General features: G+C 38.2%; 2 protein-coding genes across 2 annotated transcripts in view; one reads left to right on the top strand and one right to left on the bottom strand.

Moving 5' to 3' along the window:
- The window catches only part of aos (protein argos), a 52344-nt gene extending 41334 nt beyond the window's left edge, over positions 1–11010 (bottom strand). The window contains exon 1 of the mRNA XM_090389052.1: positions 10672–11010. Within this exon, the coding sequence (XP_090245178.1) occupies positions 10672–10869 (198 nt within the window). The 5' untranslated portion in view covers positions 10870–11010. The remainder of the gene's footprint in view (positions 1–10671) is intronic.
- LOC150089325 (elongation factor-like GTPase 1) overlaps positions 1–26952 on the top strand; it is a 549838-nt gene that overhangs the window by 371062 nt on the left and 151824 nt on the right. The window lies entirely within an intron of this gene.

The raw sequence follows: 26952 nt of genomic DNA, 5'->3' as shown, positions 1-26952 counted from the left end.
GTGTTGAGCGCCACACTCTTTGCAATTAGGATTGATGCCATAACCAAGTGCATACCTAACACAGTTGACGCATACTTGTATGCTGACGATCTTGCCATCTCATGTCACTCTCAAAATATGCGACTAATCGAAAGACAACTACAAGGTACCATTAACAAAATAGTCTCTTGGGCCAAAAACAATGGATATCGACTTTCTAAACTAAAAACAACTGCCGTACACTTCTGTCGCAAACGCTCTTTACATCCTGATCCAGACCTAAAGTTAGATTCTCATCGTATTACTTTCCAGCCTAGTATTAGATTCCTTGGTGTAATATTTGACAAAAAATTAAACTTCCTGGAACATATAAAGCATATTCGTACAAGTTGTCTTAGAAAACTAAATCTTCTCAGAGTAATTTCTTCTATGTCATGGGGCGCAGATCGCTATATGTTACTACAGTTATACCGCTCGCTGATTAGATCCAGGTTAGACTATGGGTCTCCTGCATATGACTCGGCCAGACCGAGTGCATTGAAATGGCTCGATCCCGTACATCATAGTGCCCTACGAGTTGCACTGGGGGCTTTCCGTACTTCACCAACCTTAAGCCTATATACCGAAGCCTATGAGCCACCGCTACATCTTCGACGACAAGTTCTGTTACTAAATTACGCAGCCAAAATCAGCAGTCTTCCACATCATCCCATATGGCAATATCTATTTATACCCAAATGGAGTAAACTTTATGAAAATAAACCACGGCTCAATAAACCATCTGGCATTAGGCTTCAAGCTCTTATTACAAGCTGGGACCTGAATTTTACTAACATTCTTCAGGATACTAGCATGGAAATACAGTCATGGCAAATGCCCCCGATACATATTGATAGACATTTTCAGCAATGGGGAAAGAATAACATTCCAGATTCCAACATAAGACAAATTCATAAGACCCACTCCGCTGAGTTTAACACTTTCATTCAAATATATACAGATGGATCCAAAATTGGTAGAAAAGTTGGTACTGCTGTAGTATTACCAAATATCACCATCTCCAGACAGCTTCCGTCTGAATGCAGTACTTATACCTCAGAACTATACGGCATTGTTCTAGCTCTAGAGAATATCAAAGAAGAGTTGTATACCAAATCCATCATATATACGGACTCATTGAGTGCTGTGAATTCTCTACAGCGTCAATTCTTCCCTAGTCATCCGCTGGTACAAAAAATTTGGGCACAGCTACAAGAACTTCACGGACATGGACAGCTAGTAATATTTTGTTGGATCCCTGGACACGCTGGAATACTAGGAAACGAGCAGGCAGATGTAGCTGCTAAATGTGCTACAAATGTGATACCATCTAATTTCAGGACTCCTTATATTGACCATAAATCCATTATCAAACAGATGTATAAACAACAGTGGACACGCACGTGGCAAAGTCAAGCAAATAATAAACTTCTTGAAATCAAGAGAGAACCCAAGCAATGGCAATCCAGTCTGAGACGAAACAGAAAAGAAGAAACCATCCTAGCCAGATTACGCATTGGTCATACATTCCTCACTCATAGCTACCTACTAACAAAAAATGATCCTCCGCAATGCAGCAACTGCTTATGTTTATTAACAGTAAAACATATCATCCTGGAATGCCCGCTATATCTGCAAGAACGGAAATCTGCTTTCTTCTCTCATTTTCATCACTCCAGCCAGTTATCATTACAGAATGTTCTAGGAGATCGTGAGGACATGAATGACATTTTTCTCTTTCTAAAATTGATAAATAAATATCACAATATATGAACCATATCACGTGTAAGACAAACTAAGAAGATATTAGACAGTAATCAGTGCATTATAGCCTAAGTTGCTGATGCACCAACAAATTTAACAACAACAACAACAACGAACGAGAGACCATTAACCAAATTCTTCAATGTATATATATATATATATATATATATGTACAGTATATATTATAAATAATGAAAAAGCAAGACGTAAGTTGTCAATGCCACAGAACAGAAACCATTGTGCTCTGTGTAGAAAGTAGGTGCCTACGGATGCCAAGCGTAGGAAAATAGTCTGATCTAGGCATTGCACCGGTAATAATTCATGTTAATTTGTAGCAGAAATATTTGAAAATGTAGAGAACGGCAATAGAGAAAAAGAATGGCTTTATTAATAAACCTAGTTTTCTTTTTTAACATAGTATTTACCTTGGATAAAAGTTAATTGCAAGCCTTTCTCATAAGTTTTGTGCTTACATTTGTAATTAAAATGAAACGAGAATAATACATAAATAATGAAAAAGCAAGACGTAAGTTGTCAATGCCACAGAACAGAAACCATTGTGCTGTGTAGAAAGTAGTGCATATACCCCAGTTGTCATTCTTTTCCCCTCCAACTCAACTGGTTTTGGCGCCAAACAGCCGCCTAATCCTCACGCACCATCAGACGTGGCGAAAACGTTACGCAAGTCCGTTTATTGGCTCATTTTCCGAGACTGTTATGAATTGTAATTGCTACAAAACTGTGGTATGGTGTGATTATTTGGTCGTTACGGGCAACGAACAGGTGAACTCATTGTCTTATGTTAAACTTAACTTAGAAGGGCAATGGCGTACCTTTTCCAGCCTATGTACCAAAAAAAAGTTGAAATAATTTTCGTGTGGCACAGGGAAAAAAAAAATACTATTGAAAATTAAAAATTATAAATAGTTTTTGATATTATAAAGTGGTAAACAATATTTGAAAATTTCCAATGAGAATTTTGTTGCTGCATAATTTTGCGTTCAGTTACACTTACTATTTTAACCGTTAATTGCGGCTGATAAATAAATAAATACAGTAAATAAATTTTTATTTGTTCTATACGGCCGATGCCAGAAGAGTTTATAAATTTAATGCGACTGTATAACATATTGAATTATGAATTTCGGCCAGATTTTCAGTGCCATAGTTTTCATTCATTTTCCAAGTGACTACTTATAAACTCCATTGGCGCAGCGACTATTCAGCTCTAGAGGGCAGTAAAACACACGGTTTGAGTTGAACGTAATTTAAACCCACTTAACCGCTAAATCAGTTAATGTTCTTCTACACACATTTTAAATGTCCTTCAATAAAGTAAATTTTTCAAAATATTTATTACCAGATATGAAATGTATGTAAATAATGAATATAAAAATCAAAAATGAACTTCCAGTTAGTGATTAGTTTATTTAATCCGTAAATTCCCTTCCCGGTGATATGCGTTTTTATTTATCTCTCATTTTTATCACTTCGTTCAATTTTTCTTTAAAAAATCAAGGAATAGTTAAAAGAAAAACGTACGTTAGGAATTAGTCATGAGATTAACTCATTACGAGCAATTGGGCTTTATATAAATGTGCTTAATTATTGCTCTTTTATGTTCTGTAAGTAAATTTTTACTAATATCTAAATATATTTTTTCTCGCTCTACGTAGATACCCCAAGCTTGTGTGTGTGCTCGCGCGAAAGAGAGAGAGAGAGAGAGAAAGAAAGAGAGAGATTGAACTGCGCATCACGTCTTTAACCCCCCCCCCCCTCCCCTCAGTGGGCTATAATTACTCTTAATTATTTTGTGTATAAAACCTATGTAAGACCAAATCGAAATCAGAATTTTGAAAAATGCAGTAAATACCGAATGACTATCATCCAAAAATAATAATCCGAATCGTCTCCCAACCATATATAAGAGTTTCAAAAAACTGTTTCAGTCATAAGGTAAAAAATAAATGGACAAGTAATTTCAGTCGAATTAAAGATTCATTTGTCTAAGAGATAAAGTACTAATAAATTTTTTAAGGAATTAAAGCTGCCACACACTTTGCACCAGTGGCGTTTCTTCCACAGAAGCTTTAACGATAACGCTGGTCAATACTGTACCTAGTTTTTGTTGTGTAATGGGCTCGCTTTTCACCCCTTTGGAGAGACCGGTCTTCGAATCGGAACTATAGCTACTCTATCCATATATTGCCGCTCGCTAATTAGAGTTTAAAAAAAAAAATTACATTGTCTATTCCACATGCACCCCTAAAGCTGCAAAAAAAAAAAAAAAAAAAATCATCAGCCTGATGATTTTTATTGCAGATATACTCTTCATGTTAATATTTTCTTGAAATTGAGTATTTTATCACTTTTAAAACTGCTAGGAGAGTTGGTTTCTTTTTTCAGTCGCACCGTATATATAATTTTTTGCTGTTTCATACGACTTTTATGATTGCCACTTTCAGCTGAATACGGAGGAAGAGAAGCAATTTCCCCGACGCATTCACTTTGTATGATATTCTGTTTGTAAAGAATCCCACTAATGACTGATATAGGTCACTAACGTTGTGATCAGTATATCAGTATATGTTGACAATGTTCAGTATTTGCAGCGTTTCCGATTAGCGTGTGGAAGGCCTCGAACTAGTCAAGGAAATATGTGAACTAGAACATTCTGCTACCCTTATACTTTATTTTCTGCAGATACTCAGTTTTTGGATTAAATATGGATACGATAACTTAAATAATCTTCATAAAGCATCTCGCTCCATGAAGATTAGATAACCCAATAGGAGATTTAAAAAAATACATTTAATAAGTATTGCAGTCCATTAGCTAAAAAGGTATGTACTCCAAGCAGAATTCAGAAACATTTCACAGAAATAAGAAAGGAAAATATGGGGATGGTCAGATCATGTACTACTGTTTCGGAAATATTGGATTATACAATAAAACTTCGACTTAACGAACGATTTGACAGTGAGTGTGGCCGCTTAATCCGCTTATCTTGTTAAACTCGAAAGAAATGGTCGTCGAAATTGTTAGAATTTTATGAAATTAAAAAAAAAAAAAAAAAACACGCATTTAAATACAATATTGTATTTACCAGTTATGTGAAGTAGAACTTGAAGTTTTGCCATGTCTTATAGCGGCAGTGGAAACTAATTGACGCCTATTGCTTCTTAAAGTTTGCGAGTGCTTTCGTTGGTAGTTCAGACGTCACCCTACTGGCTCGTGACATGCTCAGCAAGCTGATGGAAGGTGATGAGGAAAATCCTGCCACGCTTACTTCATCGGTGAAGGGCGCAGAAAACATGACTTAAATACAGTGTTTCAACAACAAGTTACTGCAATAGTCATGTTTATTATGATTATCTCGTTGATCAAGACAATATTTTATCAACGAGAGGAAGGCTAACCTCGTGTTTGGCTGTGCGAGAAATCTGCCTTATTATTAATTAAAACTTTAACTAATGGTAAATATCATCCCATTGAAGCTGTTATGTCACTGGCTCACGAAAGCAAGAAAAGCCAGGTTCACTGAACACTGTCCGTTATATGGAAAGTTTACTGTGATTACATCAAAAAGTCACAGTGCGCTACTGCTTCGCAGTTATTTTGCAAAAAAACAAATGTCTGTAGTCTGCTTTTTTTTTTTTTTTTTAAGCTTGTCTTCCAAATAGAGATACCTCGTATGACTCAATTCTACTTAGTAAGATTGGCGTTGTACGGCAAACTTTTTTGCGTTATAATGAAGGACATAGCACTTTTTTTTGCGTTATGTCCTTTATTCAATTTTTTGAAGGAATATTAAATACTTCATTAATTTGGTTTTTATTTTCATTTATGAGACAAAATAATAAGCCTTTTTTATATGTCACTTAACATTTATTATTTTTTTATTTTATATTTATTTTTTTTGTTTTATGTTCGACTTATGAGAAATTTCTATCATTGAAACGGCTTTATTATTCAAATTGGGAAGAACAATTTCTAAATTAACATTTTGCTTGTGATTTCCTCGGTGTGGTCTAAGAATGTAGTTGATGTATTTCTTGAAATGTAATGTCTACTTTTATGTGCAATAAGCTGATAACTGTCACTGAGATCAGCCTGCTTTGCCTTCAAAATGCTGTATCGCCTACCAGAATTTTACTTTTTGCTAGGCATGTTAATAACGTTATGAAGCATTTTGAGGAAAGTTGTCATTTTCGGTGGTAATCCATAAGTGAACATTAAATCTCATTCTTTACTGTATTTGCTATACATACTTTGATTATCATTCCACCCTCTGTTTACTTTCTTAATTCCGATCAAAGTTTGGCAGCACACTCTTAACGAATTCAACATTTTACTCTGACACCTGTACTGGTGTAGCCGTTGGCTCTGCAGTGTTATACCCTAGGGTATTTTCTTCTTGCACCGGAAGTAAACGTAACCCCACGCCACTCAGAACGAACGTTGCGTGCTTAAACCTTCTTAAGCTTTTCTGCACGAACAGTCAGCTTGCACGTGATCTCGAGCGACCTCGCGAATATGCGGGGAAATTTCTGTTTGTTCCCCTTTTCTCTCCTGCACATTCAAAACGGTGAGCAAGCACACTTGCTCTAATGGAGAGTGATGGTAATGAGAGTTATTCTGATTATTCAGAGATCGGGATAACGATCAAAAATTATAATTAATAAATGGGTTTTTAGTCAATTTAATTCATATTGAGTATTATCTATTTGCTTTAGGGTTTTGAAACTTAATTTTTAGGCCATTAATTAACTGGTTTCCTTCTTAGTTTTTGATATTCTATATTTCAGTGGAATAACTGTTAGTAGTGTGCCATGATGCGAGATGGGGAAGGAGGACATAGAAACCTACTTGAAGGAATGGAGTTATTATATACATCTATAGTTATCCCGACATAGTCATCCCCACCACACTGCTTGTTTAAAATTGAAAACCGGTGGCGCTATAATAGATGTGAATCGTTTTCTATTAAATGTTTTGGCAAATTCACGCATTCAAAACTGTTTCTCTATGGCAACATTCATGTGAATGAGTGAGAGATTAGTTTATGATTTGCTTTATATGCACAAGGTTTAACAAATTCCGAAACTAACCAGTAATACCGAAATCATAAATCTCATAAGAATTTCATGGCATTTTACTTCTTTGAGCATTAAATTTTAATGTTCATCAATTTTTCATGTTAATCGGATGTTTGTCATTTCTAAGACTACATTAAAATTTTTATGATATAGATTTTGTCTTCTAGAATAGAGCAACGTGTACAGACGAGTCTCTATACGTCGTGGATGGTTTAGTTTTAATTTTCTGGTGCATCAGCACCAGAAAATTAAACTTACGCCATTTAGTGCCAGTGTATTATGTCTCTAACAGTATTTTCACTAGCAAAATAACCCGGAATAACACACGGAGGAAAACCCTACGCCCTCCCCCTTAGATTGGCTAACTGCAACCCCCGGCAGTCTCTGACGGAATTCGAAACCACTATCCTTAGTGGAATATCATATTTTGTTCTGCTTTACACTTCTCTTTAACTAATTCTACTTATCGTAATCGTTCACCATTTGTAGATTTTGGTCGAGAGTATAACATAAGACACTTGTCCTGCTTGATGTAAAGCAGAGTTTTTGTATATGAAGTAATAACAGACCTAACGTATTTTTGAAAGTACATGCCCCGCCCCCCACCAACTCTCTTTCTCTCTCTCACATTTTTTTTTTATATATTTTGTGATTTGGTAGTTTCGGCTTACTCACTGAATGTTTTGAACCAACATATTAGTTTGCAGCATGCAGGCGAAGACATTTTATTTTCCATTACTGCCGTAACCATGTATATATAAATACGATATTCTAAACTCCTCCGATTACGGGAATTTGTGTACAGTTAAGAAATATGCAAACATTTGCGCCCATAAATGTGATCAACAGCTTGTTCCGAATTCATTTAAAGCGCAGTATCAGAAAGATGAGCACACGGAAACGGTAGTTGGATATTATGTGGGGAAAGTATATGTGCGTTCTGTTGATCAGGTACACAAAGTGGCAACATGCTGAAGAAATGCAAGTCTAGACATTGAGCCAAGAAATGACCAGATAAGCGTAAAAATGCTGATGCCGATATGCCCTGTGACATCTTGTTATCTCATCTCGCGGTCAGACCTGAGTTTGGAGCTTTCAGCGACCACAGATAATTCCATAACATATAAAGATCTACACCTAAATTTTCACAGAATTGCAGCCAACAAGTATTTGATATCAAAAAACAAGTGCAGCCGTCGATTGGCATGGTGAAAGGCGCCGAACATGCACTGTGGGGGTCAATAGAAATCAGTCTTGTGGACCGATGAGTTACGTTAATGGACGTGTTTGAAATGGAAATGTCTAGAGAACGCGTACTACCTGAATGGGTGGTTTTTTTTTTTTGGTTTTTTTCCCCTCACTCTAACTGAAGTCGGTTGAAGGTGTCATATCTGTAGACGTTTCTCATGATGTGGTCTAGGCCCGGTAATCGCAGTGCATGGGTCCATGAATTCTTCAACCTACACTGATATTTTGGATAGTTCTGTGCCCTACATTATGGCGATTTTATGGAAGCGGCACTTACGCCTTCCAACACGACAGTGTCCCATTCATTGCATTGGTTTGATATGAGAATAAAATTAGAATATTTTAAGTGGTTAGTACTTAGGTCTTTGGGATGAACTAGAGACAAATTTATAGCAAAGAACCAATGGCCCTCTCCCTTATTGTGGTTTACGAACACTTGAAGGTGGTGTACTTACACCAACTTGTTACTTAAATGAGTAGGAAGTCTTCCTCGACGCATTGAAGCAGTCATTACGTGTAATAACTTATAGCGTTGGATAAATACATGTTTTATTAATAACTACAAGTGTTCAAAACTACTGAAATGAACACTATGCGACATGCTGATGCAAATTAAAGTCCAGCTTGGGAGGTTGAAAATACTGCTGTATCCCAGGCCACCTGAAATGAAAATAAAAATAAAATTCAGCATCAATGAAACTAATCAGAAACAGTCATAAATACCGAGCCCGCTTCCAGTATTGCAAACACAACGCCATGCCCAAGGAGGCACAACCCTCGTATTAACCACAGAGGAATACAGCACTCGTACTAAGAAAAAAAGTTAAATCAATAATATTTTATTTTAAATTTCAGGTAGAATGAGAAACGGGCGACGGCAGCAGTAGTAATATAACAGTGTTCATTTTAACAGCTTTGAAGACAACCACGTGTTTCATTTAATGTTTAACCTGAAAGTCCCAGAACTTACGATGGGAGTGTGTATGTAGAATGCCGGCAATACCTTGCTCCCCTCCATATATTGTTTTCTTTTCATGTTCCTTTCTTGGTATCATATAATGTCGACTTCCTTGGAAACTTTTACTCTAGATGAGTAAAAGAATCCAAATTTTCTACCAGTGTTAGTTGTTTATTAATTAGTACACAAAGTATTAGAAATCGCGTTTAAAACGTTCCAGAATTATTGAAAATATGTAAGCTTCAAATGATTGATTACCTCTAATTGACACACTGAGTACGCATAACTGTTAACGTATGAAAATTTCATTGAGACAGTCACCAAGTTATATCTGTAACATGTTTGTTTGCTTTTTATTAGTTGAACAATTACCTTTTACAGTTAACTTTCATGATCAGGGAAACAACTAACTTTCTATGTGCTATCCTTGATATGGGAGGATACACGCACTCAGAAAGTACGGTAAGTTCATAAAAACCATTGCCCCCAATGCCGAGATGCATATTTATTGATGAAACCTTTCAAAATGAGTGATGTCTAGAGATGCGACCTTGCTCAGTATATTTTCTTTTCTTTCTTTTTTTGAAATGGTAACTATGGAAATAGCTGTGTGTATTTTATATATATTATTAAATAGGGCGCGGCATTCGGAAAATAATTTGCAGTGGAACTACGAAAATTGCCTTAGTTATTAGTGTAAAGCGAGGCAACTCTGATAAGAAACATAGCAATGATGAAAAATAAATACGAATATTTGCACTGGACGTGGTATCGATTTCCTCGTCCATATTAATGGACGAGGAAATCGATTATTAACTCCTCTGACCATTGCGGAATGTAAACAGAAAGTTTATATCGGCCAGCAATGGGCTTTCGGATATCTTTACACATATATAAAAAAAAAAAAAGAGCATCGATGCATGCATTAACTACTACCATTTCGAGTTGTTTTATAATTATACCTCCCTGGCTTTTCTACAAAACGTAAATCCACGCCAGTATGCGTGCTTGACAGTTCTTTCTTTTACCCCGTCAGAAAATCGATTGGCGTTAGTAACCATTTTGAATGTCATCAATTCGTATTAGTTTTGAAAAGGAATTTATTCCATCTCACCAATAATTTTTTGGGTAAGCAGCACAGCAGTGGCACATGGGTTTCTTATTATCATTAATTAGATATTTTATTTCAGCTTATGATTAACGCAGTTTGTGTATCATGTGTATTCAGTGCTTTCGTTGCTGGCTTTGAAAAAAACCCGTGTACGTATCAGATTTAAAACTGAGTTATAGGGCGAAATTATTATTATTTACTTTATTATTATTTTCTGTAGAACCACATAGGCATTTCTCGGGTGTTTAGTATCTCTGTTTGCTTGTTTAAATATGCACTTAAATATTAAGTTAATGTGGAAGTTAAAAATATTGATTGTCTGTATGAAATGTATATTTAGACTCAAGTTTTGCGCTATTGCTTAATGAGATCCACGTTGTGGCATCTTCGAAAAACAGGTACCTTAAATTTAAATTATTCACCTCTGGGTGCATCGATAAGGTGTGGAGAAAAAAAAAAAAATTTCAACTTACTCCAGTCTGGTAGAAGACCCGAAACCCAAGCTTGTGACTGTGCCTAAAACTGATAGGTAACCTGCTAGCAGTAATCGGACACCATACTGATACTAGTGTTAGGACTCCCATTGCCGCGAGCCACCAGCGGCGCACCTGCACATAAGCGTTTGATGACAGCGATGAAGATGACATTGTGCAGAAAACAGTGAAGTACATGGTCACTAAGGGTGATTGGTCCCCTTAACTAATCTTCCACAAAGTCAGGCGGCTGGTCCTGCTCTACAACCTGTGGCTGTGCGTAAACAACTACAAAGCGGAAGGGTGGGCACTCACGAGCGACGGACAGTTTACTCCTCGCGGCAAACAGTGGCGGCAACGTCACGTTGGGAACTTTCCCAGACTCGTGCTCCGTACGTTTGACATCAGCACAACTTACGCACTCATTCACCTTCCTCTTGAGCAGTTGTAGTACGCGATTATTTATAAGTGACTCACTCATGAATGACACTCGCCTAGACTATTATAGTTTGTAGTGGGGGTGCAGGTAGGTTGTCTGGAGGGACTATTATCCACTGGAATTTCTTACCTGTCCTGTATGTACGTGCATGCATACACGCACGAAGGCATACTTGACGGGTAGGTTAGAAAGGGACGCTTCTCAGGCTTCGGATTCTTCCCCACATGTAAGTGGAAGAAACAGAATGATAGTAACGAATGCCTGCACCTGTAAGCGCGTAGCATCACCATTAGCAGATTAATACAAATCACTGCGGAACGATAAACTCTTTTAAGAGGTTCATTCTGTAGTGATAATTTTTAATTTATTTTTTCACTGGCATTCCTGATCTCGGTTTTTTTTTTCACATTTGATTAATTGGTGTAAAGTAACATTAAAAATTAATCAACTCAAAATTTTATAATCTTTAAAATTTTGCTTTTGGTTTGCCAATCGGCTTTTAAGCAAAAAGTAGCCGAATGCCTCAACTGTATAAATAATATTAATAATTATATAATTCAATTTTATTATTTTCATTAATAAAATAAATACATAAAAATATATAACGCACTGCATACGAGCATATAATTATAGTATAAGTAATATCACAGCTAATGGAGAAAGCAAATGAATATAAAACGCCATTATACCTGGCATTTGTGGATTATGAAAAGGCATATGACTCCATACAGCGTAAGGCAATGTTTCGGGCACTGGAAAGACAAGGCATCCCATACGTTATAATTTTGAAGAAAATATATGAGAATGCTATCTCCTTTATTAGACTAGACAAAGACAGCAGCAAATTTAAAATTGAGAAAGGAGTTCAACAAGGAGACACAATATCTCCAAAGTTATTTACTGCTGCCCTTGAAGAAGCTTTCAGAAGATTGGACTGGTCGCAGAAAGGAGTCAGTGTGAATGGAAAGTACCTAAACCATTTATGATTTGCAGATGACATCGTAATCATAAAACATGATCTCGAAGAATTAGGGGAAAATCTTAATCAGTTATGCAGAGTTAGAAAGTATTTTGGACTAAAGTTGAATATGGTTAAAACAAAAGTAATGATGAACAAGTATGCCACATGAAGCGATATAATCATTGAAGGAACAGTAATTGAAAAGTTGGATTCATATATTTATCTTGGACAAGTCATTAGCTGTAATAATGATCAATGGCTGGAAGTCAAGAGAAGAATAAATTTTGGATGGATAGCTTTCAGGAAATATAGTCACATACTGAAGAGCAACATCCCAATTTGTCTGAAACGTAAAATAATGAACCAATGTATACTCCCACTATGACTTATGGAAGTGAAACTTGGGCACTCACCAAAAGAATTGAAGAGAGGCTGAAAACTACACAGCTAAGAGTGAAACGAAGTATATTAGGAATCAGACTGTTGAATAAGAAGAGCAGAAGAAGAAGCTGCCTAACCCATGTTGAATAACATGGGTTAGGCAGAAAACTCGGGTAAAGGACATTCTGATCAAAACGGAAGAACTGAAATGGACTTGGGCATGACATATAGCATCAAAGACATGATGACAGATAGACTAAGAAAATACAGTAACAGAATGGTACCTAAGCGGAGCTGAAAGAAAACCTGGTAGACAACGACGGAGATGGACAGATGAAATTCAAGAGTTCATGGGTAGTAAATGGATGGCCATTGCACAGAACAGAAGGAAACCGAAAAGTTGCTGGAGAGGCCTTCGTCCTGCAGTGGATTGAAAATGGATGGTGATGATGAAGTAGACATAATTAAATCTAGAAAAAATCTCAAGCTATGAAACGTATATAAAGTCACTATAATGTCGGGAATAGCATCTTTCTGTACATAGTAATGAGCAAATTGGGTTTGCTACTTAGAACATCAATCTCATATTCTTGGTATTGCGCTATTCTGAAGAAAAGGCGTTTTTTCGCTGGAGAAGTGTATACCACTACCTAGACCTCGGTTTTGACTCTTTTTGAAGTTAATGTGGCTGAACTCAACCTCAGTTTAGCTCCGAGTCGACAAGTCATATCCGAGTATCAACTCCGATTGGGGCCTCATCGATGGCATTGTGATGATCTGAGCAGCTCAGTGACAAGATATATCCACAATATGTGAGATGCGAGATGTTTCAGCGACTAAAGTACACATAGGTAATCTAGAGTAAACACCACAAGCAATGAAAGCCATATAAAATCACTGTACATGTCGGGCGTAGCCTCTTTTTGTACATAACTATGAGCAAACTGAGTTTGCTACTTACTGCATCGATCTCATATTGGAGCAGTTTTATTTAGCATAACGCAACACCGAGGCAACTCGTGGCGAAGTGCTTACAAAATATGAGATCGATGCACTAAGTAGCAAACAGAGTTACTACTTTTGCTTCTTAGCTGTGTACAGAAAGAAGCTATATCCGACTTGTACAGTAACTATATAGAGCATTAGTTTAATTCTCTTTTAAATTGTATAAGGCCGTCGTCCTAAATTTCACTTTAGTTTGTTTAATTCTCTTACTGTTATTCCACATTGTAAACCACATTTACGTTATGCATATCGGCCCTTTATTCCTAAATTAGGTTCTTTCCAGATGCTTTCTGGTTAGTTTATTATTAATATTAATCAGTTTATTTACCTCCTGTGCAACTTCATAATTGTTTTATAGCAAAGTTATTTACTCCTGAGTGAGCATCAATAGCTGCCCTTGAGGAAGCTTTCAGAAGATTAGACTGGTCGAGAAAGGAGACATTGTGATCATAAGCCACCATCCCAAAGAATTAGAGGAAAATCTTAATCAGTTATGCAGAGTTAGTAAGGATTTTGGACTGAAGATGAATATGGCTAAAACAAAAGTATGATGAACAAGTATGCCACAGAAAGGGATATAATGATTGAAGGAACAGTAACTGAAAAGGTGGAGTCATACTTATTATTAGGTATGTTCGGGGTCTGACGGCACCTGGGATTTCTCCCATCTCCGCGTATGTTCTCTGTATCGGACAAGCCAGAGATTTAAAAGTGTGTGGGATATGCACTATATAGTTTGTAGTGCCCATTGTTTGTCCGGCCTGTTAGCCGCCGGGCGCCTAGTGAGACCCGACGTTACCAATACCCGTCACAGGGAGGCCGACCGGGTGTTACCAATATTTGTACTCTTGCCACTTACTTTCCTGGGATTTCAGTGGCTAGGACCAAAAAAAAAAAAAAAAAATCGAGGTTGATATTAGTGATACTTAACAAGTTAGTATTAATAGTATGCGACGTGGGGCTGTGCGGTGAAAGTGAGTTTTAAAAACCAAATAGGTTCGGGCAAGAATTTTGATGTTCTCTTTTGATTTTGAAATGTAGGGCTAAACGCTGTGCAAGACAAAAGTTTGGGGGGAGGATGAAGACTGGGGGGAAGAAATTGGAAATAAGGGGCCGACAGAGTAGATGGCCCCTGCAGGTAGTGAGGCATGCCCGTGCCCCACTAGAATGAGAAAATTGGCGAGGCAAGCCTCTCCTCCCCAGGAGTTTGGAAAGAAAGATCTGCTCAAGAGAGTGCGGATTTGGGTCGCCAACAGGCTGTTCCGGCGGGAGAGTGTCACCGTATGTCGTCTCCATCAGTTTGCAGGCCCTAAACAGCTGGCCGTTGAGTCTCATCTAGGTGGGACGCTAATAGGGGGTTAAATCTGGGATTTCATCCTTCCAGACTGCATGTGGTCTGGGTCCTATTTTCTGGTCATTATCTTGGGGTCATAATCAAGTCTACTGGCTGTCATTATGGGGTTTTATCCCTTCCGTGATGTTTGCTACTCCTCACACTACCTTTTGTCATTATGTAGTAGGTCTATGCTGCCAGGTCTTGGGGCAGTGTCCCTTTGTTCTGATGTCACTACTATTTAAAGGTGTTTTTTCGCTTCCATTGGCGGTAATCATGACTCTTGTGGTTAGACAGTATATTGTCACTTGTCTTTTCCCAGTGCATTTTGTAGTCAGTCCATAGTCCGTATAGTCGGCTCCTCTGTGTCGTCTCGCTGCTATTTGCAGGTTTGTTTTGTCTCATTCCGTTCTGGGACAAATCATTAGCTGTAAAAATGATAAATGGCTGGAAGTCATTTATCATATTCAAGAGAAGAATAAATTTTGGGTGGATCGCATTCAGGAAATATAGTCACATCCTGAGGAGCAATATCCCAATTTGTCTGAAACGTAAAATAATGAACCAATGTATACTCCTCACCATGACTTATGGAAGTGAAACTAGGGCACTCACCAAAAGAATGGAAGAGAAGCTGAGAACTACACAGCGAAGAAAGAAACGAATTATATTGGGAATCGGGCTGTTAGATAAGAAGAGAAATACGTGAATTAGGCAGCACACTCAACTGACGGACATTCTTATCAAAACTAAAGAACTAAAATGGTCTTGGGTAGAACACATAGCTCGAAGACATGATGACAGATGGACTAAGAAAATAACAGAATGGTACCTAAGCGGAGCTGAAAGAAAACCTGGAAGACAAAGACGGAGATGGACAGATGAAATTCCTGAGTTTGTGGGTAGTAAATGGATGGCAATTGCACAAAACAGAAGGAATTGAAAAGTTGCTGGAGAGGCCTTCATCCTACAGTGGATTGAAAATGGCTGATGATGATTCTCTCGTTTAATGAAATAGCCTAAAAGAAGTGCACTGCACGCCGCTTATGGTGATCATGGATAATGTTATCATTATTATAATTTTATCACTTTTATGAAGTCCTGATCAGACGTGTGCGAATACATAGAGAAAAAGACTTTATTGTAAAAGCGCTTCGGTTTATGTTGTCGCCTTTTTTACCTTATCGCGGTTTACGCATGTACAATGGAAGTTATTACGTAACATTCCGATTTGTTTTTGAACTCCGAGTTGTGTATCCAGTTAACTGCACGAACTTCGTACAGCTCGTGTGGTTGTCGGTGTCGTTACTCTGTGGGAAAAAAATTCTGTATCCGTACTCCTATCAATCTTGACTGTTTTACAAAAGAGCGTTAACCCTTTTCTACACAGTACTGCCATAAATACTGTCACAAAAATAAGACTTCTGTAAAAGTAGAAAGTTATATCACAGAGCTGTGGGTTTTGCAGCATGTGTAGTACTAATGTATGGTTTTCTTTAACAGATATCATCAACTAGTAAAGGAAGCCAGTGAAAATAGAATGGGGAGATAAAGAAAACAGGACTATTGTCATAGGTCTTCATAAGGCAGGACATGATGCACCTTCAATTTTCAAACTTCTGAAACCACTTGGAATAAGCCGAAGATTTGTCTACAGGGCAATTGATAGGTACAATGAACAACAAAGAATTGATGACAGGCCTTGGTCCAGCTACCCAAGGACTGTGAGGACCCCTGCAGCTATCAAGGCGGTGGAATACAGAATTCGTAGGAATACCCTACGAAAACAGAAAATCATGTCCAGAGAAATTGGAATATCACCAAGATCGATGTCACGCATACTCAAAAGTGATCCAGGGATGGGTGCCCACTGCAGGTGAATAGTACAGTTCCTAACTCCAGCTCTGATGGAATAGAGGCAAAAAAGATCAGAGGCACTGCAGCGTCGTTGAATGGTAATCATCGACAGATACTGTTCACAGATGAAAATATTTTTTCTATTGACAAGAGTTACAACTGTCAAAATGACAAGGTGTAGCTCTACAGAGGCATGTCAGGCCGTTAAAAGGGTTGAAAGGGGATCATCATCCAGCATCAGTGATGGTTTGGTGGGGAGTCTCAAAGGTGTAACAAAGATGCATTTTTGTGTTCAGGGGGTGAAAACCAGTGCAGGGATATACCTGAATGATATTCTGGAGCCGCATGTTGAGACCTCTCAATCAGACTGTCTTCAATGGTCAGCAGTGAATCTTCCAACAGGACTTAGCGCCTGCCCACAAGGCAAAGATCACCCAACCATGGCTTACAGAGCATGTCCCTGAGTTCATCAAGCATGACGAATGATCTCTTGCCAGCTCAGATCTTAATCCACTTTATTACCGTTTGTGGGCTATTTTGAAAGAGATGGTCTGTGGTAAAAGGTATGCCACATTGGAGAGCCTAAAGAGATCACTGGAGCATGCTGTGGCAAATTTCCCGCTGGATGTTGTGCGTACTTCTATTGATGAATGACCGGAACGTTTGAGGTCTTGTGTAAAAAAACAAGGGGACATTTTAAATGAGTGTTGTGTTGCTTCATTTGTTGGGTGTTCAAGAATAAACCAACAGAGTTTTTAGTTCCTGTGTCTTTTTATTTTGTGGCTACATGCAGTAACACATGTGACAGTATTTAAGGCAGTACTGGCTAATTCTTGATTATGATATTTGCATTATTTGTTTTTAATGGTTTGTATGAATTTTCACAAAATTATGACAGTTTCATTTTTTATTGATGACTTTCTCGAGAAATAGCGGACAGTCAAATTAAAGTATTTTATGTGCTTTATTTTAATGTTTTCTTTCTGTCCACTTTCCGGATCAATATGGCCTTAGCTGCTAATACTCCTGAAAAAAAAAAAAAAACTGTCCACTTCCACCTTTTTGTGTACGTATTTCCCCTCTGCATCGATAAATATCGCTGAACATCTTCATTCTTGCACAGCAGGTTCTTTTTTTTTTTTTTTTTTTTTTTTTGGCGCATCGGCTTCTGTGGCCATAGTGCACCTTCCAAGGTTTTTGCAGTACTTTGATCCAAGCCCGAGGGGGAGATTCGAACCCGCGACCTTTGTGTTGCCAGGCAGGCACCTTACCCACCTGGCTAGCCCGGTCGGCACAGCAGGTTCTGGTAGCATCGGCAAGTAGGAGTCTGTCAGCACCATGGTCTGATGATGGGTATCGGTAAGATGCCTGAAACGTCACCTTAAATGTATAGTGGTTTGGGCTATAAGCTTTATAAAATATAATAATTAATCTTCACAGCTTCATTCTTGTTTCATCCGTTATTGTTATCTATTAAGCCGTCCGGAAGTGATAACGTAAGCGGCTCCAACTGTATTTCGTTTATTACCGATATACAGGGTGGTGCATGTATCATTTTACCGAGAAATAATTTTATAATTTAATTCTTTTAACAATTTCATGTCCATATTACTTCATTAATATTACATTTACAAGATGTTATTTATAAAAGCTTGTAAATGCAACCAAACACAGTCACAATTCATTTAAATGAATTATGCATGCTGTGGTGTGGTTAATGTAATTCAGAGTAAATTGCACCTCATCTTGGTATACTGATATGTGGCCTACCTTGTATACGAGGTGTCTCAATAAAGTTCCCTGGCTAGTGCTGTTGTGGTCATGTTTGAAAATAAACAAAAGTGGTATGTTGTAGTTCAGACTTCCTCCAACAGTTGGTTGTACAGACGTTGTCCAGTAGGCTGATAGGGTGCGAATAACAACCAGTTTCGTTAGTGGCGTTAATATTCTGTATCCATGTCAACGAACGACGAATATCAAATTTTTCTTAAAACTGGGAAAATCTGCAACAAAAACAAATGAAATGTTAACTGTTTTGGGTGATGAAACGTTAAGTCTTACCAGTGTGTTTGAAAGGCAGAAGATGTGGTTTTAAGACGGACGTAAGGATGTTCGCGTTGACCCAAGAAGTAGGCGTCCGTTAACCTCTCGAAATGTGTACATAGTTACAAAAGTTTAGGAAATTGTGGCGAAGTGATCATCGTTTGATCTTCAGAATGGTGAATGACGGTTGGATATGAATAAGGAGACGATTTGTCAGATACTTCATGAAGGTTCTTCCTTTTCTCTAAGAAAAGGAAGTGTGTCATCATGGGAAAACTTCATCCAGACTACGTCAAAACTATCGTAATTTCCTCGACTGAATTGTCACTAGAGATGAGTGCTGGATGTTTCAGACTAGGAGACGAAGCGTCAGAGCATGCAGTAATTTCAAAATCATCATCAAGGTCCAAAAAGTTTCGCTTAGAGAAGTCCAGGATCAAGACGATGCTGATCATGTTTTTCGACAAATAGAGAATTCATAAGGAATTTGTACATATTGGACAGACAACGTGTGTAGTCAAGACCCGCTAATATTAGCGAGTCACGACTACACAAGTCTATCTAACATGTCTAGTATCAATTTTCGAGACGATTGGATTGCCAAAATGATTTTTACCCGATGTCAAGGAATTTGTACCTGAAGGTGGAAAGAATCGATGCTACGTTCTACGTACAGGTGCTTCATTGACTATTGAAGAGCATTTCCTGGGTGAAGCTTTAGTTTCGAGAGAAAGGCAACTGGTTCTTATTGCACAACAGTACCCCGCCCACTACCCACTTGTGAAAACATTTTTGACGAAACATGGCATTGTACAGATCGACCATCCACCCTACTTTTTCAATCTAGCACCAGCGGACTTCTTCCTCTTTCCCAAGGTAAAAACTGCCCTCAAAGGAAAACGATTTCAGGATGTTGAGGACATATAAGTGCCAAGTGCCAAGCGATTTTCTTAAGCGAATTATAAAGTGATCCTTCCAAGTGATTTTGTTCTCTATCATTTCTAGCCGCTCTTATTCTCAGTTCATTGTAAGTGGTCCTTCACTTAGCAGATTTTAAGTAGAACCCAGGAAGGAAAATCACCTTTCTTTTTTAGGATAATTATCCATTTTCTCACTAACAAACTAATCCGCCAGCCGCTTGGTCACTAGGTGGCACTGCTCCTGCCTCCCCGTGGTGGGGCCGGAAACCTGAAAGGAAAAATAATCCTTTCAGGGCTAAAAGGAGCAACAATGGACTTGACAAACCAGGCTTCTCCTGGAATTATGGATCAAACTGATCACAATCGGCAGCAAGATGATCTTAATCCATCTACTGCCAAAAGACAAAAGAAAGATGTGACCCAAACCATCTCGCCACTCTTTCTAATTGTTCATTCCCTATCAGACCAACCAGTTAGTAAACTTTCTCCCTTTGTTATACAGAGGTGTCTAGAACATATAGCTGGTCCACCGAAAATGGTTCGCCGCTTGAAATCAGGCGACCTTCTGATAGAAACGACAAATAATCGACATTCTGAGCTTCTTCTTGAAACTAAAACTTTTGGAGGGTTTCCCATCAAAGTCACTCCACATGCCACTTTAAATTCATCTAAAGGGGTTATCGTGGAATGGGACCTCCTAAATAGCTCTGAAGAAGAAATCGTACAAGAGCTACAAAACTAGAATGTCACACATGCCAAAAGAATCCTTATTAGAAAGGATGGAAACCTCGTTCCAACCCGCACCATCATACTTACTTTCAGTACTCCAACTCTACCATCATCAGTCAAAGCCGGGTACCTGAATTGCCAGGTAAAGCCATATATCCCCAATCCAATAAGATGCTTCAAGTGTCAAAAATATGGCCATTCCCAAACAGTATGCAGAGGACAAGCTATTTGTGCCACTTGTGGCTCAAAAGAACATACCTGTAAAGAATGCAATACACAGTCTCCTCTCTGCCCAAACTGCAAAGGAGACCACCCTGCCTATTCCAGAGACTGTAATATATGGAAAAGAGAAAAGCATGTTCAAAAATATAAAACTGAACATAAGGTAACATATCAAGAAGCCAAAAAGCAGATACCACTATTTCCAGCAGTGAGATCATATGCAACAGCAGCAGCTACAGTGCAGAAAACAAAGGTAATTGCAATACAGACTGACATCACAATCCCGCCTAACATCTCAATAGCAGATTGGGCACGTAACATTCTTTTACAAACAAAACAAAAGGTTGATCAGGCAATTAATACATCCATTGTAATCCCACCAGATGCTAAAGATCCAACACCAACAAGCAGTACAAATTCCACCAAACCTGTTGAAAAAACACAAAAAAATACTGACACTATGGAAATTGATGAAAAGGAGAAAGAAGATGAACCAGTTCTGGAACTTTACGCAAATGATGACATGGACAGTGGTGGCCGACCAAGCTTCCCCAGAAAAGAAAAAATCAAAACAGATCGTTTAAAACAAGCAACTCATCGTAAGTCATCTGAATCAAGTACTAAACCCAAATAATGCGTACACTTCTACAATGGAATTGTCGTGGCATTCGAAGTAATCTAAGCGATATCAAAGATCTAATTTCCGTATATGCTCCTGCAAGTATCTGTTTGCAAGAAACAAACCTAACTCCGCAAATAAGTATTTCAATCAAGAACTACAATGTATATAGGCAAGATCGAAAAACCAATACAGGTCATGGAGGAGTCGCCATTCTTGTTGACTCTAATGTTCCATCCAAGCATATTCAGCTACAAACACCCCTTGAAGCAGTCGCGGTACGCATCGTGACTGGAATTACCTTGACTATGATTTCGCTCTACCTTCCACCTAATCATGCATATACACTGCAAGAATTTGAGGATTTAATTGAACAATTACCATCTCCTTTTTGTTTGATGGGGGACCTTAATGGGCATCATATCATCTGGGGATCACTTCATACAGACAAAAGAGGACAGATGATTGAAAAACTTATAAATAATAGGAACCTAACACTCTTAAACACAGGTACCCACACCCATGTCCACTTACCAACAGGGACTACCTCTGCAATTGATCTCACCATCTGTTCCCCAGCTCTCTTTCCTCTCCTTGACTGGTCTGTTTCCAATGATCCTTATAGCAGTGATCATTACCCAGTTGTTTGTCACCTACTAGCAAATGATGTACAGCAACCTATAAGAGGTATAAAATGGAAATTTTGCAAAGCAAACTGGGAAAAATACCAATATGCTGCTTCTTTAGATGAGAAAATTATAAGACATACTGATATCAATAATGCTGTTACTCATATCACAAATCAAATAATTTCTGCAGCAAACATTGCAATACCAAAGACAGCTAACCAGTCTCATAAACATTACAAGCAGTGGTGGAATGAAGAATGCTTGGAAGCAAAGAAAGAAAAAAATAAGGCTTGGAATCAATTCAGAAAGTATCCCACCACCACCAATCTCATAAAATATAAGAAAGCCAGAGCAAAAGCACGCTATATACGCCGGAAATCTCAGAAAGAATCCTGGATATCTTTTGCAAGCAAAATTAACAGAAATACGGACAGCAGAATAATATGGAATAAAATTCAAATTTCAGGCAAATATACAACCATCCCTAAACCGATCATAAGCTGGAAAGGTCATGACATAACTGAACCAGAAAAAATTGCAAATCTACTAGGAGAAACATTTGAGGAATTGTCAGCAACAACGTCATACAGACCAATCTTTCAAACATATAAAGCTCAAATCGAAAAATACAAAATTAATTTCCATGCAGCTCATGAGATTTCATACAATCAATCCTTCAATATAAATGAATTGCATAAAGCCATAGCCAAATCTAAAGAAAGTGCAGCAGGTCCGGATGGAATCCACTATCAAATGATTAAACACCTCCCTAAAAATTCTCTATGCATGCTGTTACTGCTATATAATAGGATATACCTTGAGGATACATATCCAGACTCTTGGCGACATTCGTTTGTACTGGCCTTTCCAAAACCTGGGAAGGACCATTCAAATCCATATAATTATCGTCCCATCGCGCTCACTAGCTGTCTAGGTAAAATTTTAGAAAAAATGGTAAATGATCGGTTAACATGGTTTCTTGACTTCCATAACCTCCTTAGTCCTAGTCAATATGGTTTTCGGAAAAATAGATCAACAATAGACATAATGACAAAAGCTGAATCAAATATTCGCAATGCCTTTCTCCGAAACGAACACCTTGTAATGATATGCCTTGATATTGAAAAGGCGTTCGATACTACGTGGAGATATGGTATCCTTCATGAATTGCACAAATTAGGTCTTCGAGGCCATCTACCGAAGTTCCTTCAGAATTTCATGACTAAAAGAACTTTTCAAGTCCGCTACCATCATATTCTGTCTCTAATATACAATCAAGAACAGGGGGTCCCCCAAGGCTCTGTCCTCAGTGCAACCCTTTTCGCTATCAAAATAAACCCTGTAACAGAAGTTATTCCAGCAACAGTTGAAACCTACCTATATGCCGACGACCTCACAATATCATGTCACTCACAGAATATGCGGACAATCGAGAGGCAGCTCCAATGTGCTATTAACAAAATAGAGTCCTGGTCCATCTATAATGGATATCGAATCTCAGTACAAAAGACAGTGGCAATACACTTCTGCAGAAAACGAAAGATGCATCCTGATCCGGAACTAAGAATAAGCAATCAACAAATTCCACTCAAACAGAGTATCCGGCTACTAGGACTAATCATGGATCAAAAATTAAATTTCCTAGAACACATAAAATATCTACGTGCAATGTGCTTAAAGAAATTAAACATTCTACGAGCTGTATCAGCCATGACATGGGGAGCTGATCGTTATTCACTTTTGCATGTTTATCGTGCAATGATAAGATCTAAATTAGATTATGGTTCTCCCATTTACTCCTCAGCTAGGAAAAGTGTGTTAAACTGGTTAGATCCAATTCATCACAATGCTTTACGTGTTGTTTCAGGAGCCTTCCGTACCTCACCTGTGTATAGTCTATACACAGAGATCCATGAACTCCCACTCAGTCTTCGTAGACAAGTTCTTCTTATGAACTATGCTGCGAAAGTTAAAAGCCTTCCTGGACATCCAACTTGGCAATACCTGTATAAACCGAAATGGGAAAATTTATATACGAACAAACCTAATATATGCAAACCTGCAGGCATCCGGCTAAAAGAAATACTCTCACAATTGAACTTAAGTATGGATAAAATCTACCAAGATACCCCCACAGCCCTTCCACCTTGGGAAATCAGCTCAGTTGACTGTGACATGGTCCTCATAAAATGGAAACAGAGCAATATCCCAAGTCAACATATAAAACAGCTTCATTCCTCTTATGTAACGCAATTCTCTGACTATTCTCATCTGTACACTGATGGATCCAAGACGGCCACACACGTTGGTGCTGCTGTTGTATTGCCAAACAACATAATCTCACAGTCTCTTCCAATAGAGTGCAGTATCTTTAGTGCTGAATTGTTTGCAATAAGTCTCGCCCTAGATCACATTGCCAAAACTTCCCTCGTAAAAAGTATCATTTTCACAGACTCATTAAGTGCAATATATGCTTTACAGACAGAAGATCATCCATCTCATCCGTATGTAAGAAAAATTCTTTCTTCCTTATCACACCTTATGAAAAACAAACAAAGAGTCAGATTCACTTGGATTCCTGGACACTCTGGAATACTTGGCAATGAACGTGCGGATGATGCTGCAAAAAATCCGTCTAACAAAAATTCTCACTTGCATAAAATACCGCTCAATGACTTTAAAAACATCAATCGAAAAGCCTCTGAAAATATATGGACGCAGACCTGGAAATCTCAAACAAACAATAAATTATACCAAATCAAACAACAGCAGAAATCCTGGAAATCAAGTTTTCGGTCAAACAGACATGAAGAGGTTATCCTCGCCCGGCTTCGCATCGGACACACATATTTAACACACTCTTACCTCCTAAAGAAAGACGATCCGCCACAATGCCCTCAGTGTCTAACCACACTAACAGTGAAGCACATCATCTTAGAATGTCCACGATACCAAATTGCTCGCCAATCAGCTTTCAAATCGCATTCAAATGAACCATTAAGCCTTGAACTCATTATTGGAGAAAAATCAAACGTCAGTGAACTCTTTTCATACCTCAGCTTAATAAACTTAACTAATCATATCTAATATGGTAAATCAGTAACAATATAACAGGAAATAACAAAACTTGAACAGGCGCAATATAGCCGAAGTTGCTCTTGCGCCATTAAACCCCAAACAACAACAACAACAACAAACGGACATATAACGCTGACTCATTTCAGAAACTTTTAGAACGATTTAATAAGTGCAGTGCGGTGTTGATTACTTTAAATAAAAATAAAACCATTTTTGAGCTCCTTCACTTCGTATTCTTTTATTATACCAGTCCGTAAACTTTTTGTCACACTTCGTATATTCAAACGCGATTTGGAATATTGCGCTCCATAAAAAAACTAGATTCTCTCATTTGAGACTGAACAGTTTTGTGCCCTAGCAACATGCGCGATTCATTCAAAACCAGGATCGTATATTTTTCTGACGGAACTGAAACATATAACGTCGATGTTTACTGGTCAGTGGAAATAGGTAATGGCTCTCGTTCAATTGTCACCTTCTCTTACCGATTACAGAAATCTCCTGGCCCATTTTGTGCAGCTCTGGGTTAAAATTTTTATTGTCCTTTACTAGTAATCTATAAGGGTTTTTTTTATTATTATTTATTTATTTATTAAACAGCGGTCCCAGCTAGCTTTTTCGGCAGCCCCGCCACCTATTTACAATACTGTACAGTTTGTTTTCAAACATATCTGCGTACTCAAGCACGAGTTGCACTGTATACTCACATAACCGTGGAGTACAATTCTAAATCAGAGAATACTCACAGAACCTGTTCCTCCAGCTGCTATTCAATTGTAAGTCAGAGATTGACATTCCAGTGTAACACAAGGGGATGCAACAAAGAACACTGAGATAGCGGTAATTTATCCATTAGAGTATTCTGATTATGAGAGGACACAGATGTGATGGCCCAGTAGGATTTGAGAAGAAGCTTACTGCGCCACAAGGAGACACAGGGCTAAGAGTGGTCATGCACCACAAGGATGACTATTGAGTAGTACGGAAGTAACGCACCAGTAGAATATGCATCCCATTGTACTACAAGGAGACGGAGTAGCAGCGACCGTGGATCACGAAGGAAATTCAGGTCATATGCACCACTAGGAGATGCATAGCCATGATAGCCATTCTACTCTCAGTAGCTTTAACTTACGTGAGACATGCAGATAGCGCCCATATATATCACAGGATTGGTCGATGTTGACAAGGGCATACAAGAAAAGAATTGAAGTCAGATACTTAGTCCACATGCCCTTGTACAGCCAAAATTTTAATACGACCATGCGTTGCTGCATTGAGAGACATTAATCGCCATTTCTGTAGTAGTACAGTTGTTATGTGGATGTGCCACAAGTGCTGCTCCAACTATAATAGCACACGCCGTTTAATAAAAACCCGGACAGAGAACGCCAGAAAAGCCTTGAAAGTATCCTTGAAAGTTGTTCCTCACATCCAGGTTCCAAGGCAAGCAGAGTTGAAACTGTGTTCACAAAGTCCTTCCTGGGGTCCTCATATTCTTGATACACGTATAGCATGTTTTTCCAATTTCTGTATACTCCCGCAAATGCAGGGCATACGTTCACAGATTCTTAAAGCATGCAATTTAGCATAAAAGAACCCACAAGGTTGGATTAAACCAACGCTTAATCCTCTTATTGTCTTTTGCCACATGCGGGAAGAACTTTCTTGTGATGCTCCCTTTTTCGCTATTGCTCCATCGACGTTTCCAAATAACTATCAGAGAATTCCATATACGTTTCTTCTCTTGTCTATAGCCTGCCTCGAACTGTATTCATATAGCGAGTCTCTCGTAAGGTATTGCTCGTCGTAGGTGATAACATACTTCTGAAGTACAAAATGTAGTGGCATACGTCCAGTTATAACTTGAAGCTTATTGTTCGAAACAGTTCGGCAAACCATGAACAGTTTCAGCAATATTGAGTTCGCTGTATAGAGTATACTTTCCTGATATTCATTTTTTGCAGTGTGCAATCCAACTACACATAGCTCCATATATGAAAATTAGAAGGAAAGCGCACTCGTAAAGCAACTCCAACGAAATACCACGAATTCCCCACCCTTT

Source organism: Mastigoproctus giganteus, chromosome 2, assembly GCF_048544385.1.
Source record: "Mastigoproctus giganteus isolate SK-2022 chromosome 2, ASM4854438v1, whole genome shotgun sequence".
Lineage (NCBI taxonomy): Eukaryota > Metazoa > Arthropoda > Arachnida > Uropygi > Thelyphonidae > Mastigoproctus > Mastigoproctus giganteus.
Note: the sequence above shows the minus strand (reverse complement) of the source record. Positions and strands in the feature narration are given on the sequence as shown.